The sequence below is a fragment of the Podarcis bocagei genome, assembly GCF_964188305.1.
Source record: "Podarcis bocagei genome assembly, chromosome: 2".
Lineage (NCBI taxonomy): Eukaryota > Metazoa > Chordata > Lepidosauria > Squamata > Lacertidae > Podarcis > Podarcis bocagei.
Genome location: NC_138126.1, coordinates 104443942 through 104461595, shown reverse-complemented (window position 1 = coordinate 104461595; position 17654 = coordinate 104443942). Strand labels below are relative to the sequence as shown.

The 17654-nt window shown below is 46.8% G+C and overlaps 1 protein-coding gene and 1 long non-coding RNA gene across 10 annotated transcripts in view; one reads left to right on the top strand and one right to left on the bottom strand.

Annotated features, from left to right (window-relative positions):
* Nucleotides 1–8626, top strand: part of BAHCC1 (BAH domain and coiled-coil containing 1) — a 116566-nt gene extending 107940 nt beyond the window's left edge. For all 9 annotated transcript variants that reach the window (XM_081180801.1, XM_081180804.1, XM_081180803.1 and 6 more), the window contains 7 exons: nt 88–163; nt 1319–1427; nt 1582–1701; nt 2164–2337; nt 4073–5154; nt 6389–6625; nt 7705–8626. In XM_081180801.1, the coding sequence (XP_081036927.1) occupies nt 88–163; nt 1319–1427; nt 1582–1701; nt 2164–2337; nt 4073–5154; nt 6389–6625; nt 7705–7911 (2005 nt within the window). In that variant the 3' untranslated portion in view covers nt 7912–8626. The remainder of the gene's footprint in view (nt 1–87; nt 164–1318; nt 1428–1581; nt 1702–2163; nt 2338–4072; nt 5155–6388; nt 6626–7704) is intronic.
* Nucleotides 2480–17654, bottom strand: part of LOC308579898 — a 30080-nt gene continuing 14905 nt past the window's right edge. The window contains exon 3 of the long non-coding RNA XR_014004612.1: nt 2480–2944. This is a non-coding gene — a long non-coding RNA (uncharacterized lncRNA). The remainder of the gene's footprint in view (nt 2945–17654) is intronic.

Here is a 17654-nt window from a genome sequence, read left to right as displayed (position 1 = left end):
TGTCAAAATGAGCCAAGCCGAGTTCTTTTCCAGCCTTTCACATCTCCAGCTGTATAACTCTCTGCCATTGATTTGTCCCTCCCGTAGCTACAGCATCGTCATTGAGGGAGAGCGAGGGAACCGGCAGAGGATCTATTCCCAGGAGCAGCTGCTGCAGGAGGCGGTGAGTCCCTGCAGATCATGGCCTGGGATTAATCAGGCCTGCTTAGGCAATTGGGGGCGGAGAAGCTGGGCTGTGAATGCAACTGGGAACAACAGCAAGTGGTGCATTCATGAATCTGGGATTTACCTGTGAGGCAGGGAGCAGAGAGTGCCGCTCCCCTGTGCCAATGTGCAAAGCGCAAGCTGGCACAGCACGATGGAGAGAAGCATTTTTTGCTGAGGCAAGCAAGGTACACTCAGGAGATGCATGTCTTCTGGGTACCAGGGCCTGAGATAGTGTGGTTGTAGGGCGAAGGGCAAGATGCATTCAGGCAAGGGCATGTCTACATGATTCTTTTCATTGCTTTGGGGACTTTAGGGCCAAAAGGTGATCTATAAAGACAACACAGGGCAATGCTAACTGCGAGGGATTAGATGCACTTGCACAGTGCACAGGATTTGCCATGGTCAGCCTAGCTTCAATGTTGATCTTCCACCAACCGGTATTGTGAGGCTAGCATAGAGTTTGTAGCCACACCTGGCTTCTTGCTTTCAAATGCTCTGGGGGACAGAATACCTCCCTTTCTTCCCAGCTGCGCATCACAGTGCCCAACAGGATGTATGAAAAGCTGCTGTTCATTTTGATAGTGCTGTTTTCCCATCCCCCAGTGAGGAGACAGCCTTAGCTGATGCTTGTGTTGTACTAAGACATATTCATCACACTTGGTGCAGACTTTTAGAATCCAAGCAGTTCTGACACTAAGGAAACATCAGCTCAGTGTTAATAAACTGTGCTAATCAAATCAATAATATGCCCAGTTACTGATTCTGCGGTTTGTCTGCCGTTAGCAACTTTGGTTTTTCCAAACCAAATCTTTGGAGCTTTGTAAAAGTTAGAGGGAAAGGGCAGCATTCAGTGGTGTCTAGGCAGAATGCGAGGAAAGAGAACGTGAGTGGAAACCATGGCAGATGAGCAGATAGCCATGCAAGGCAATGAATGCCGGTGCCTGAATACTAGAGCCTCTCCACACACCCAGTTCTGCCAAGCTTGTTCCATCTTCTCCTTGACAGTCACTCTATGATATACAACGTGAAGCATTGCCCTTGGCTAGGCAGTAGTGGCAGCAACGCTACTGCTAAGAGAACCTGCCAAACACGACCTTTTGTTTCTTCCCAGGTTCTGGATGTGCGGCCACAGTCAAGTCACAGCCTCCCACCTGGCACCCGAGTCTGTGCTTACTGGAGCCAGAAGTCCCGCTGCCTCTACCCAGGGAATGTCATTCGAGGTGAGAGGGGCTGGCCAATAGAGACCCCAAGGTGGGAAGAGTCAAGCATGCAGCGAGCAACCAGGTCCCTGGTCCAGAAAAGGGTTTAGAGCTGGCTTGAGATGTGCGCGTGTGTTTGTCTGTCCCCAAAGTTAACACAGATTCTGTCCCACAGGTTCCTCAAGCGATGAAGAGGATGATGCAGACTCGGTGCTGGTAGAATTCGACGATGGGGACACAGGCCACATTGCAGTGTCTAATATCCGCATGTTGCCACCCGATTTCAAAATCCAGTGTAAGCATCCTTGGATGGGAGGAATGCAGGGTCAGTTGTACCTGATGCGCTTCCGCGTTTTGTTTTGCCTCGGCAGATCCAAACCTGCAGAGGTTGTTATGCAGAGCCTCATTCATGTTGGGGCTTTTGCTAAGGAGCAATTTCCTTGATGCAATCTGCGCCTTGGGTGCAGCTTCACTGCACCTTGTGCTGGGTTGGTTATAAAACTCCCCGCAGCTCTGGGCACAGTGGCTATTCCCTTTGGGCATCCAAGAACGTCCTGCACTTTCTGGGCGCAGGATCTTTCTGGGATCTTGCTAGCCTGCACATGGCCGCGAAGGGCGGGAGATGAATATTGCCACAGGAGAAAGTATGAGAGGCAAATTCAGATGGGCCACCAACCTATGAATTCAGGAGGCACCCTTAGAGAGTTTTCACCTGCATCTGTCCTTGAGATTTCTAATTCTCCCCTCTCTGCTACAGGCACAGAGCCTTCTCCTGCACTCTTGGTTTCCACCTTCTGCCGTCGCAACAAGAGGTCTTCCAGTGATGTTCCCCATTCCAGTGAATCGGCACCAAGCCTGTGTGCTGAGGGGCGGGAGAGCTCAGAGTCAGCCAAAAGCACCGGCAAGAAGGCAACGAGCAAAGAAAAAGCTGGTAAGCCAATTCTCCATTGCTTGCCTTTCATTAGAAAGGCGCTCAAAGGTCCTGTGTCTGTCTTGCTTTTTATCCTCACACAAAACCCTGTGAGAGGGATTAGGCGGAGAGGGTGACTTGCCCCAGGGCTACCCAGTAAAACTTTGCAGCAGAACAGAAGCTTCCTTTTTAATATGTACACCGCCTTTCTACATTGTTACACACAAGGCAGTTTACAAGCCATAGAAATGATAAAATATGCAACAAAGATCACATGTCCTATTAATCTGATCCAATGCAAATCATAATGAAAAGTATAACTAAAAATAAGACGCTTGATGCAATAGTCAATAATCTGTTTCAAATACAATATTGCACAATAAAATGAACCCTTAACGTATCAGCAAATAATAATTAAACAGAAAATCACACCTGAAAAACCACAACAAATCATTACTGGACTGTAATCAATAAAAATAACAGCAAAGTCACAATGCATAAACCACAGATCATGTAAAAAAAAAAAAATATACTGAGCAGCAAAGTCACATAGCTTATAAAATTACAAAATATAGCTGGTTCCTTGCTCCAGGTCCATTATGTAATCCAGAAGTACTTGGACCCCTACCTGCAAAAAAAGAAGCCCATCTGAGTTATGGAAAGAGCAGCGTGTAAACATCAAAATGAAGCAGCACCATAAAAGGTGGGCCAGGGTTCATGAACCCTGACAAAGCGTTGATGGACATCAGTTGGGGGTGGAACACCAGGAAAGGGAGATAGACCAAGATATAATAGAGTTATAAACAAAACCCGGTGAACTCTGTACCAAACATTTTACTCTTCTTTAGACTGCAATTGCCCCAAATCCAACCTTTTTCATGGTTGTTCATCACTATTCGAAGACACCACCACCATCGCTGCTGCTTCAGTTGCCTTCTCTCCTCGGTCCCCCCTCCATTTTATTCCTCCTCAGGAGATCCCAGCCACTCAGGGACAATATACTCCAAGGGACAACGTAATTATGTGCCTATATATTGATGTCACTAAGGGCAAAAAGAAGTGAGGTCAATGCATCCTACACTGGACACATGGGAGACCCTAACAAACACAGCTCCTCTTTTGGCTTCACTCTGTCTCTCAGCATTTCTTCTGCCAAATGAGAATGGTTTGCAAGTCAAGGGGTGCTGGTGGGCTGTGTCATGGATTCCTGGGGAGGGAGAAGTGAATGAACAGTGAGAGCTGCTACTTCCTGCCTTTTGCCATTCTGCAGAAATACTTGGACAGTGTCCGAGTCAGACACTTGCAGGATCTGTGGCGCTCATCTAACTGTGATTGCTACCTATTTAGTATCTACTTTTTTAAACACCCATTTCATTCCCCACCCTTTCTGGACGGCTTTTTTTAAAAGCATACATAAGAGGATACAGTGGACCCTCTGGATACAAATTTAATTTGTTCCGAGGGTCCATGTGCACCTCGAAAAATCCACCACAATAGAGCGCTTTGCGCATGCGGTGAAACCCGGAAAAATACTTCCTGGTTTGCCACTTTCACAACCCGAAGTTTACGTTACTCAAGAGTAACGTAACCCAAGGGTCTACTGTAGTCCTTATCAGCTCAACCCATCTGACCAGGCCCCGGCAAGAATAAATGAAAGCAGTTGCATGGGGGAAGGACATAGGAAGATTAAACGCAGTTTCTTAGTGCAGTTGGCAGCCCCCACCAGTATTTCTTTAACCCTGTCCTTTCCTACCAGGTAAATCTGACCTGCTGCACCCAAGTTCAAAAGCCCTGCCTGGAGATCACTTCCTGGGCCGTCGTGCCAGCCCTCTGCTGAGCTGGTCAGCTGTGGCTCAGAACAAGCGCAAGACCTCCAGCAAGAGCACAGCGATGCGGCAGAACCTCTTCCAGCTCAACGGCAGCAGCAAGAAGCTGCGGACCAAGGAGGTGCTCTTCCCCGTGCACAGCGTGGCTGCCCCCATTTTTGGCAACGGCTTTGGCTCAGACTCGTTCAGCCGCATTGCCAACTCCTACTCGGCTTTTGGAAGCGCCGGCCTGGTTCTGCCGTGCACCCAGAAGCTTTTGCGTGCCAAGAAGGCCGAGCGGTTGGACGTGGAGATGGGCAGGGGAGGGCGCCGGAAAATGGGCGGCGAGTACCTGGTCAAGCTGGACCACGAGGGCGTGACGTCGCCCAAGAACAAAAACTGCAAGGCCTTGCTGATGAACGACAAGGACTTTGGCTCGCTGCCCGGCCACGGCTACGCTCACCCGGCCTTGGGGATCAAGGAGAAGAAGAGCACATCGCTGCCCATGGGGCTGGCGCTGCGCAAGTACACGGGTCAAACGGAGTACGGTCTGCACTGCGACAGCGACTGTCACAGCTCCTACTCAGACATGGATGAAGATGAGGTGGACGACCTGAGAGGAAGTGTCCCCTCCCGCTTCCTGACACGTCTTTCCGTCTCCTCGTCGTCCTCCGGATCGTCCACCTCCTCCAGCTCGGGCTCGGGCTCCACGTCCAGCCTCTGCTCATCCGACAATGACTCGTCCTATAGTTCCGACGACGAGGACTCGACCTTGCTTGTGCAGACCTGCCTGACGCACCCTGTCCCAGCCCTGCTGGCTCAGTCCGAAGCCCTGCGCTCCAAGGGCAGCACCCTGCAGAGGTGCTTTGGCGCTGGGGCCAAGGGCAAGCTCAGGCGCAAGGAGGCCCTGAGCTTCTCCAAAGCCAAAGAGTTCTCCCGCCGGCAGAGGCTGCCCTCGGTGGAAAACCGGCCAAAGATCTCTGCTTTCCTGCCAGCACGCCAGCTCTGGAAGTGGTCTGGGAATCCCACTCAGGTATGGGAAATGGATGCCAGTCCATCGGAGCTTTTTAGAACATTGCTCATATTCTCATATATAAAATATTCTATGTCATATGGCGCGATTGTACTATAGTATGCAAATTAAGGGAAATGGTTTTGAATCTGCTTTGTCTGGTTGTTAAAACTGTATCAATGGGGTTTTGTTTTGGCAAGAGCTATTGTGACAGAGCTGGAAGGAAATGGTAGGAGGAAGCGGTTCATAAGTCTTTCTGTGCCTTTCAACAGGAGGATAGGCTAAGCTTGGGAGGCTTCCTTCTCCGCTCTTCATACTGCCTTCCTGTAACTGACCTGGCGGAAAGACCCAAGTTCCCTTTCTCTCTTTTTGTGTGATAAAAGAACCATGAATTCCTGTTTTTACACTTCAGCCTAAGGTTAACGAATTAGGATGCTTGTGCTGCCCATCTCGGGCACACTTTGCTCAGATGTACATCCAAGTAAACACTTAACCACATAGACAGGCTCAGAACTGGGCTGCAAAACAGCCTTTGGGTCTTTCCTGAGCCCCACAGAGATTAGACTGGTGTTCGCTGCCGTGCATCGGCGGTCACCAAATCCTCCGGGTTGGCGAGGGATCACTGTCTTTACTAACTTGCATTCAGTTGTCCCAGATACTTCACACAGGAAATCTGCAATAGTGGCCAATTTTTTGTAAGCGCTTCTGCATTTGTGGGAACACGGCCGAGGTTTCATAACGGCTAGCAGCCTCCTGCGAGTGGCTGGCGGGAGCCAGTTTTCTCTTGAGGTGTGGGCTGGGTCTGCATTTAAGCTCTGGTGGGTATAGTGGGAACGAGCTGCTTCTCTTCCACGCACTCTGTTATCTTGCTCCCAGTGAGGCACCAGCCATGTTCTGTGTGTCTTGTCCCTAGGCTGCATTCCATGTCAATACAGTCCTTCTGGGCACCCGTACCTCGCAGGACATAAAAAGGCACCTGACAACCCCATTGGGTTTTTTGATGTTGATTATCCTCTCCCAGGGATTCTTGCTAAAGCCAAGCTTGCTTTTGATCCAGAGTGGGCCCCTCACTTACGCTCCGTTGCTACAGGCTGCGGAGGGCATCTTCTGTTGACATGCAGGGCTTTGTTTCCGTGGCAACAGTCAGAATCCCATAGGAGGCAGAACCCCACCAGGGCCTGTAGGTGGTGGGGACCCTATGCGAGACGCAGGCCCCTGTTTACTGTGCCTTAGCATGCTCTGCCCTTCCCTGCAGCGTCGTGGCATGAAGGGGAAAGCACGGAAATTGTTCTACAAGGCAATTGTACGGGGCAAGGAGACTCTGCGCATCGGTGACTGTGCTGTCTTCCTGTCAGCCGGGCGACCCCATCTGCCGTACATCGGCCGCATCGAGAGCATGTGGGAATCCTGGGGCAGCAACATGGTTGTCAAAGTAAAGTGGTTCTACCATCCTGAGGAGACCAAGCTGGGCAAGCGACATAGCGATGGCAAGGTGAGAGGCCAGAAAGTGCCGGAAGCAAACTTTGGGAGCGAGAGTTAGGTGGGGGGAAGGAGGGTGAGGCAGGCACAGGGTGTGGCTGAACTAGTACTACCTGGGGTGGCTCAGTTGGTAAGAGTGTAAAAACTCTTGATCTTGGGGCTGTGGGTTCGAGCCCCATGTTGGGCAAAAGATAGTTGCATTGCAGAGGGTTCTGGTTATATGACGCTTGTGGCCCCTGCCAACCGTACAGTTATACAAAGCAACACAAAGCATGCTCTGAACTAAAGTAAGGATGGACTGCTGGTAGTTTGGGATCCACTGGGAGATCATGTGCGATCCCATGTGCAGCCAGGAGTGGAGGGCCAGCAAGCTCTGGGGAGGCTGGTTGAACTTGCCCCATACGGTGGTACCTTGGTTCTCGGACGGCTTAGGTGTTGAATAAATTGGCTCCCGAACGCCACAAACCCGGAAGTAAGTGTTCCGGTTTGTGAACATTTTTCAGAAGCCGAACATCTGACGCGGCTTCCGCTTGAGTGCAGGAAGCTCCTGCGGCCAATTGGAAGCTGCGCCTTGGTTTTCAAACAGTTTCGGGAGTTGAATGGACTACCGGAATGGATTACAGTGGACGCTCGGGTTGCAAACGTGATCCGTGCGGGAGGCACGTTCGCAACCCGCAGCGCTGCGCCTGTGGCAATTTGCTGCTTCTGCGCAAGCACAGAAGCCGAAACCTGGAAGTAACACATTCCAGTACTTCCAGGTTTCGGCACATCCGTATCCCAAAAACGCGACACCTGAAGCATCTGTAACCCGAGGTATGACTGTATGTTCGAGAACCAAGGTAGCACTGTAATCTAATTGGCTAACGCTACCACACTGGGAGGGAGATTTCCGGAATGTGTGGACCCTAGCTTTCCATATCTCTTGTTGCTTTGAGCTGAAATGTGATTGAATTCCCACAATGTTGGGTGCTTGCAGACTGGCAAGCAACAATTCTTGCAGAGGACTTGGTCCTGGGCTCAGCACCTCGGTCCTCTTGTTTGCAAAAAACACAAGGCCGGGGTGCAATATTTTGACATATGGCCTTCTTGCAGAACGCGCTGTACCAGTCGTGCCACGAGGACGAGAACGACGTCCAAACCATCTCGCACAAATGCCAGGTGGTAGAACGTGAACACTACGAGCAGCTGACGCGCAGCAAGAAATACCAGGACCGTCAAGACCTCTACTACCTGGCAGGGAGCTACGACCCCACCACAGGCCGGCTCGTGACTGCAGACGGCGTGCCCATCTTATGCTGAGACTGCGGGATGCAACCACTGCTCCAGGACCGGAACACGGCTGGTGGGGTGGGGGTGTGGACAGGAGGGCCAAGGGACAGTGGCAAGTCTCCTCTCACCGTTTCCTGCCCGTTGGATGCAAGGCCCTGAAATATGCAAGGTTCCCGGCTTTGCCATGCCCCGGGGTTGCAGGCTGATCCCGGCTCCCCAAACGGCTCTGTACAGATTTGAATCCAAGCCATACTTTCCCTAGTACCTCTGACTGTTTGCCGCAGGCCAAACACAAATCAGGTTACCGCTCTATTTATTTCGTGTGTAAATAGTGTATTTCTGACAGGAAGTTTTATGGAAAAAGAAGCAAACGAGACAAAAAAAAAAAAAGAGGCAGGTTTTACGGGGGTGGGAGGGTAAGGGGGCTATTTGATGGGTTTTATTTTGTGTTCGATGCACTGTTTTCCCTCCAGCTTAGCTGGGGGCGCGGATGCCAGGCAAGCATGTAAATACAGAAGGGGGCACTTGAAGGCCGCGGCAGCGCAGGCTCCGAAAGGCTACGCTGACCTCACAAGACTGTGTACTATAGACTCCCCTCACCCGTCCCCTCCTACCCTTTTTTATTATTATTATTAATTATTATTATTATTATTATTGTTATTCTAATGATAATTATTCTGACAATGTCTGCGGATGTTAATATGCTCCTGTTAAAGAGAAGATTATATATATTATTATAAAATCAGGATCTAGTATTCTGGTCTCTGTATCTCGGGGTCGGGGATATTCCTAGCTTTGGTTTAGGTCTGTAGCTTAGCTGTAAAGCAACACACACCTTGCAAGGAAAAGATCCAATGTCCGTTCCTTGGCATCTCCAGCTAAGGCTGGGGAAACTTCATCAGAAATCCTGGCTATCTGCTCTCCATCCGTGTACAGTGGTACCTCGGGTTAAGTACTTAATTCGTTCCGGAGGCCCGTTCTTAACCTGAAGCACCACTTTAGCTAATGGGGCCTCCCATTGCTGCCGTGCTGCCGGAGCACAATTTCTGTTCTCATCCTGAAGCAAAGTTCTCAACCTGAGGTACTATTTCTGGGTTAGTGGAGCCTATAACCTGAAGCGTATGTAACCTGAGGTACCACTGTAGTCCAAACTGAGCTGGATGAACCAACGATCTGTCTCGGTACTGTATAAGACAGCTTACCTGTGACTTCTTTGGACACTTGACCCTTTCACATAAGATATAATTTCATTAAAGGAGCTTTGTGTGCAAGCCCCGCTGCATGAATGAATGGGACAAGCCCATCACATGCATCCACCCATGGGCAAATCTCATTCTTTTCAATGGGACTTGTACAACGGATGCAGGTACCTAATTTATTACAACATTTAGCAGAAGCTGTCACTCTCATGGGAGCTGAATGTACTTTGGCTTATGCCTGCCTGCACAGATCTATAGATATTATCGAGTTGACATGTTCCTGTTTGAGCAGCCCTTGCAACAGACACTTTGGGTTAGAGAACAAACGGCACTTGCGATATTTCAGTAATCTTACATGAAATTATAAAGGCAACATTCTGCCAGAAAATAATTAGAGAGAACCCTTCCAACCAAAGTAGCTGGACACTATTACTAGCAGATGAATTTTACAGTGAAGTTAAGATGTGCAAAACAAAGCCCGGAGAGTTTTATGGCTGCTGCTTGCAATATGGGATAGGCTAGATAGTGCACAACCTATGCCTCAGCAAGCTGGCTGCATCCCACAAGTTCTGTGACAGATGCTTGACAACCTTTTTTTTTTCAGTCCAAGGAGAGATCCCAAAAAAGAGAGAGGTAAACTGAGCTCCTGAGGGGACTGCTAATGTAACTATATATTTTCAATGTGTTCTTTTCAGTGCAGTGAGTCACATGTCATGCATCGGGATCATGGGATAAGGGGGTCAGGAGCCAGAGCTTTGTATAGATCTTCTGCTAGACTTAAGCTTCCAGTTATTCTGCAAACGATCCTGTGCAAGTTGTCTCCATAAGTGGAGGGCATAGAGCCTGCACCAAGTGCTAGATAGAGCTATGGAAGAAGCTGTGCATGTGAAATGGAAAGTTCCTGTGAAAGTAAGCAGAGCTGAAATTTGCTGCAGCCGCCATGTCCTCCCTCCCAGGTTTTATTCATTTCTGGCTGGACAAGGGGCAACCAATAATCTCCAGAGCAAATCTGTATTTTAGAAGATCACATAATTTATGTACTTTCTGGATCATCCTGGCTACTCAAGAACCTTCATCGTTCTCTGTTCTCCATGGCATGCTTGCCACCTTAGATGCTTTATAAAAGAGAAGAACTAAGGAAAAAATAGTTCAAACTGTAACATTCTGGGCTTTTCTCCCCAAGGGGGCAGATATTGGGCTCAGATAAATATGACCAAAGCCAGTTCTAGACATTTGGAGATTTTTTTCCCACATCAGGGTTTACAGACAAATTATCTAACTGCCCATTGGTTTCAGGAGAGCCTTACCGCTGCTATTTTACAATAGGTGTGTAGTCATTTTGGAATAAACGAAAAACTGAGCTAAACAGAGCTCCATGGGTCCAATTCCATTACTGTATTACTAAAAGGCACAGAAGATCAAATCATTTTCTTTTTATGGCTGTTCATGGCCACCATCCATATATTTACTCACCATGCCCCAGAAACTGCAGTATCCCTTGACTTTGTGAGGAACCAATGGTTGCCATCTTAAAAAATCAAATAAAAAACAAAAATAGTGGCATGAGTCACTATTAACCCTCCAACACACCAGAATAATGCAACACCTGGGGCATGGTGAGAAAATAAAATGGCTATCTGTAAAAGCTCTGCTAAGATAGGCACAGCTCAGGAAAGTTACCAAGTCCAAGAGAATGCCTGCATGGTTAATGAGCAGAGTCAAGGAAGCTATTGAAGATATAAGAAGGGGTCCTTCAGAAAACTGAAGTCTTGCCCAAATGAAAACAAAATTGGGCCTATGAAATGCAAGTGACAGGAATGAAGAAAATGAATTTGAGGAGCCTGTCACTAAAAACTTTAACAGTATCAGTTTAAGGAATGTTTACATTATAATTCATGGGTAGGGAGGCAAGCTGGACCATTGAATGACAAGAAAACGAAAGGTATGCTAAGGAGAGAACACAGATTGCATAACAGGTGAGTGAATTCCTTGCCTTCCTGCCTGAATTCCTACCTTAGTTCTTCAAACTTCCAGAAATTGTAAATTCAGGCATAGATATCTGCCCTGTGTATCTCACTGTAAAGATGAACAGTGGTGAGAAGAGATGAAGTTCCAGGCTTATTTACAAATTAAACATTTTAACAAATCACCAGTTCCAGATGGTATTCCATCAAGAATTCTAAAAAATGTGGAAGTGCTGATCTTCTAACAAAAAATACCTAGCTTGTCTCCAGGATCAGCATTCATATCCGGGTACTGGAAAGTGGCCAACATAACATCCATTTTTAAAAGGATCCAGGGGGGGATCCAGAAAATTACAGGCCTGTTAGCTTAATGTCTGTTCCGGGTAAATTGATGGAAAGCATTATTAAAGATAAAATTATCAAGCATACCAAAGAACGAGTATTTCTGAAAGAAAAATCAACATGGCTTCTGCAAAGATAAGTCCTGTCTTACTGATGTTTCTTTGAGAGTTTCAATAAGCATGTGGACAGGGGTGACCCAACACACATTATGTACTTGAACATTTGATAAAAGTTCCTCATTAAAAATATCTGAATAAACTTATTGGTCCTGGGATAATAAGACAGGTACTCTTATGGATTGGTAAACTAATTAAAGAACAGAAGTCGACAGTCACAAAAATTGAGAGAGATAGAAAGTCTTGATACAGATCTGTATCAAGACTTATTTTTAACTTGTTCATAAACGATCTGGAAACAAGTGTGCCAAGATTGGTGATGGACTTCCAGATTATTCAGGGTGCAAAAACAAAAAGGGGTCACGAGGGAGCTCCTAAATGATATCTCCAAACAGGACGAATAAGTTTTTAAATGGTAAATGTGGTTCAATATAATTAAGTGTAAAGTGATGCATACTGGCAGTACGGAATATCCAACTTCTCATGGGAACTGATGGGCGTTTGAACTGGTGGTGGCTGACCTGGAAAGAAAACTGGAAAACCGCCCATAATCGTAATGAATTTGAACAAGCCTGTGGTGCGTACGGTTCTGTTTGCTGCCTATCCAAAGGAGTGCTGGAGCTGGAAAAGGTGCAGGAAAGAACAACCAAAATGATGGAGAGGGTTGGAGCAACTTCTCTTCAAGAGAAGGCTGCAACGTTTGGAGATTTTTCAGTTTAGATGAATGACGAGTAAGTGGGGAGACATGTCAAGAGCTGCATGGCGTGAATAGAATTTTTCTCCCTCATAATACCAGAACCCAGGATCATCCAATAAACCTTTACGGACGGGATGTTCAGGACAGACAATAGAAAGATACTTCACACAGTGCATGGTTAAGCTATGGAATCTGCTACTATGCATAGGTGTCAACTTTTCCCTTTTCTTGCAAGGAATCCTATTCCCTTTAAAAAAGGGAAACGTTGACAGCTATGTACTATAAGATGTGATGGTCTGCAACTTGGGACACCTTTAAATGGAGTTAGGCAAATTCATGGAGTATAAGGTTGTTTATCAGCGGCTCACAGTCGTGATGACTATATATGACCTGCAGGATCAGAGGCAATATGCTGGGCAAGACAAGAGGGCAGGTGCGATTCCAGTCGCATCCTGCTTGTGAATCCCCCGATGGGCCACTGGGAACAGTGCTGAGCCACACGGTCCTCTGGTCTGAGCCAGCTGGGCTGCCATTATCTTTCGAAGCATCCACCATGGGCAATGGCCAAAAACAACTACTGAGAAAGGGGGAGAGCCAGGGAGACAAATGCAGCAAAACGAATGGAGTAAACAAGGCAAAAGTTCTCCCGTCCCTTTTGTGCAAATGGTACATGGCCTCTGTCTCCACTATATAACAAACTCCACAGAAATAAGGCTTAACCTCTTCTCATCCGCATGCAAACAGGTTCCTGGAAGACGCTTGAGCATTGGACCAAAATAGATGGGATGTGGAAAATCCATGATGGGATCCTGATTTAAATAAACAACAACAACTTTAAAACTGCTCTGCTAACAGAATCTGAGCACCCAGCAGCTTAAGTGTTGAGGGAGATGGCGTTTTAATTTTTACTCCACCCTCACTTTCCTGATCTAAATTCCTCCACCACCAGGTTGACATTAACTTTGTGTAGGTGGGGTGAGTGGGTGTGAATCGCAGATACAGTACAGTTTGAGATAAGCACATTAGATGAGGAAAAGAGCTCAAGGGGAGGGTTACACACACACACACACACACACACACACACACACACACACACACACTGCACTGATGCTCTGATCAAAACTTCAGATCCCTGCATCTGCTTTGAAATGTAAAAACAATTAAAGCAACCTGATCACAAGGTTTCCGTGCCCTGTTTGGTTCCAGACTGATCCAACCGCCCTTCGGAAGAACTTTATTCCTGGCTCCCCTGAAATCTCCATGTAGTAGAATTGCCCTGTTCAGTAAATCTGTTTACCCCTCCGAATTTCTGCTTGCTATACAGCTGTTAACAAAGTGCAGGAGACCCAGGAAAAAGGAGGGCAGGGCTGAACCCTCTTCTCTCTTGTAGGTGCTGCATGGCCACGCTTCAGGTACAGCATTCACTGTCACGTTCCTACTGGTGCTAGGAAAACTCCCTCACAGTCAATGCAATGTATGATTAAGGCTGCAGTGATTAAGGTTTCAGTCCTAGGGACACCTGTACAGTAAGTCCCATTAAATACGGTGGTGCATACACTTCTCAGTAAACTAGCATAGGATGCAGCAGGAAGACGAGACCAGCTGCCTGACTGATTTTGGCAGTGTCCCAAGTAGGGCTTGAACAGCTGTGCGATAAGCAAAGATCTGGGAGAGAAAAGTGGAATTTTTGTTCGACAATATTTTTTTTTGCATTATTATTTATCCTGCTTTTCTAAAAAGGCATTTAAAAGAGTTTGCAGGGGAATTATTATTTTTTTAAAAAATTGATTAAAAATAATGCACAACACTAAAATAGCAGCATTTATAAATCAAACGAGTTGAAAACAGCCAAGCTTAAAATCCCTAAAAGCGTGGTATTATTTGAAAATTAAAAGTCTGCAGAATTGTTGGGGTTTTTAAAAGTGTTCAATGGCTTAAAACGGCTAAAAGGAAATAATTGGAAGCTTGCAGAGCTCCATAGGGAAGACATTCCATAACTTTGGGGCTGGCAACAAAAAGGCCCTGCTTCCTGAAATCATCTATCAGATGTATTATAATGACCATATGGAAAACATGTCATCTGATGCTGACCTTAATGCCCAGTCAGGTTCATATAATACGGGGGGGTGGGGAAACTTAGGCCTAGAGAGCAAATGGAGCTGTCCAGGCCTCTCCACGGACCTCTCAGGATTTTCCCCAGGCTACATCCCTGGCTTCATACACATCAACTGCTTTTGCCTGGCTAGGATGTATTCTTGAACAATTGCTTGCCTAGATGGAAGGTGAAGAGATGTGCATGTGAAAACGTCTTACTTTTGTATGGCCAGAATGCAGCCTGCTGTACAAAGGTAAGAGCTGCAAATATTGCTCCAACAATATTTTTGCCTCAGGCCTTAGAAAATGTTCCTTGCCCCTGATATAGGAGCAAAGGGTTCTTGAGATCCCAGTTCCATGCAGGTGTTAAAAGCACCAAAGGCCTGCAAAACACACAGAGAGAGACAATTCCGTGTCTGAAGGAGGACTTGGGCACTGTAGTGGGTTGATTAATGACAATCTAAGTTTGCCAGCATACTTAAGTCTAATTAATGCACAAAGGGGTTAATAAAATAGAGCAAGCTGTCCTGCCAGACCTAGCAAGGTCACTTCCTCTTACCTCAGGAGGAAATGGGTAAGCAAGCCTATTGCTCAACCTCCTGTCAACCTGATAAGCTCAGCATATAAACAGGCTTGAGCTGGTCGCTCCAGTTCAGACCGCATGGCTCTCACAAGCCACTTTTGAGTTCCCATACCAGTAATTTAGGAACTTTCACCACTGTAACTAAGCCAGGTTTTACTGCTTGTGCAACCTTTTTTGAATGCTGTATGGAAAAACATGTGAGGCTGACCTTGGGAGAATTTAAGTAAACCATTTTTAACTTCGTAAACATGTGGTCTTTTTCTATGCTAGGGGAATTCACAAGGGCATATTTTAAAGTCCAACAACATATTTACATGCTTAACTTTGCTGCATGTTTTGTGATCTTAAATCTCCGCTGGGGTTCTCTCACCAAAGGGTACTTGCCCCAAACTTGAATCTTGGCATCCAGGAATTCTCCTTTCTATATACTTATTTTTTCCTTGAACCAACAGAAACCAGAAAATTGGCAGTGGTTCTTCCCCCTCTTCCTTCCCTGTTCCTTTGGTCTTCACACCTAGTCCACCTTTTCTGTGGCACTCTTGCTTCCTTATGGTAGCAGGCAGGAAGAAGATGCCCAAAAGGATCAGAGGAGGAACAACCTAGAGAAGCTGCGCCTACAACTTAACTGAAGCTAAAGGATGAAATCTCAAGGTTTCAGCCAGCGCCACACTTCTGGGACTCCTCTGTTTCACTGACACATAAAGGCAGCCACAACACACACAGGTGCAATGTCCCTGATCCAGCAGAAGCATTGCCACAGTTTGTGTGCAATAGGGCTTTATTGCATTTAACAGCTGTATGAAAAACACCCAATAAAGGGGTGGGCAGGTCACAGGAGCAGAAGCCCCACTGCTGCTGTATTACCATGATGTGGATAGCTTCTGATGTTGAATTTCTATCATGTGACTGTTAAGAAGCAAAAGAACCCTACTTGAGAGTAGGGATCAGCTGGCAATCTTATTTCCATTGCACCAGGGAGGGTGGCAAGTCCCAGGCTGACAGAGCTGGTTGCTTCCTGTGGCAGCCATTTTTCTCTTGCAGGTGGGAGAGAGAGGAGGGCTTTTTGTACCCTCCCAGTATTGGCCAACCCGGGGAGATGAGGCTCCTCTTTCCTTGCAGATTTGGGTGAGTGGGTACAGTTCTCAGCAGGTTCAAGCTACACAATAGGCTCCGCAATCAAGACAAATGACACCTCCTGCCCGCGGTTGGAGGCCACAGAATAATGGCAGTCACAAGCCACTCTGATCAATAAAATACATTTCATCGGGTTAGTGGTAATTAGTTTTTAATACAGTGGTACCTCGGGTTAAGTACTTAATTTGTTCCGGAGGTCTGTTCTTAACCTGAAACTGTTCTTAACCTGAAGCACCACTGTAGCTAATGGGGCCTCCTGCTGCTGCCACACTGCCAGAGCATGATTTCTGTTCTCATCCTGAAGCAAAGTTCTTAACCCGAGGTACTATTTGTGGGTTAGCGGAGTCTGTAACCTGAAGCGTATGTAACCTGAGGTACCAGTGTATTGCAAAGCAATCAGGAATGAGGCAGGCTTAATTATTCATGCAAGGAAAACTGGCACCTGCCCCTAATAAGGCAGAAAGAGCTTGACACCAAGGACTTTGTCTGTTGTCCCCCACAGTCCCTGGCTGGCTTGGGAGATACCAACCTAGGCCATCCTGCTAGAGTATACAGTATTACAGATGACTAAGGGCTCCTCCAGACAGCCTGTTTATTGAGCATGTATTCTGGTTTGCTTACGCGAAGGTTAGACTATGCCCAGTCTTTACTGAGCATTCATTCTGATCTGTTTGCAGGAATGTGATAAAACAATGAGCATTCATCTTTCAGGCTGCTTATATGTCTGGCTGCTGACTGTTTATTCAGCCCACACTTTTTAAAGTGTGTGTCTCTGTCACTTTCCTTAACTCTAAAACATATTGGTGTGGGGTTTTGTTTGTTTTTTGGGGGGTTTTTTAAGTTTGTTGTGCCGGGCCTACAAAGCACTGCAGTCCTCTTCAATTGAGTAAACCTAAATTCTGGGGATGCGCTTGAATCTCTCCCACAAAATAGTGACCGTATGAAGGCTCATTGTGGGTGATCACACCTAGAAAGTGGGCCCATTTAACAATTCATTCTTAGAGGCAGTTTCCACCCCTCAGAATTACAAAGGTACAGCTGCAGACAACCTCCTGGGCTGTGTATACAACCTGCAACCACACCAAGCAGGTCACAACATTCAGCATTCTAAGAATCTCTGCTTTCCTTGCGAGAGGTGGGTGGAAAGGAAGGGGGGGTTGCCCACAAACTTTGAAAGTATGTGGGAAATACCTGGAGAAATCTCAGGTATGGAGGTGGGAACAGGGAGGCAGAGCAGTATTTGCAGTGATTGGAAGCTGCAGCTTCAGTACCTACCATGTTTCTTATCCCTTCTGCGTAAACAGAAGCAGATTAAAACTACACAGCATAATCACCTATTTGCTAATTAGAATTGCTAACAGTTTTACTAGCTCCTGCGCCTTGAACAGCAGCTCGATCCACAGACACTAGCAGATTATAGTGACCCTCTGTGAAAAGCTTCTGCTCCTCATTTCAGTAGATCAAGCGGCTATTAATGGCACACAAAGCAGGTTAGGCCTTTTTTCTTCTTTTTTACTATCATCTGGTAACCATGGCAAAAATGGAAACAAACACATACAGGTTAGAACTGCCCCCCCCCAGCACACAATTGGGGTAACCAAGGACCAAAAATGTTAATATTTGTTCTTAAGAAGCTCAGGTACA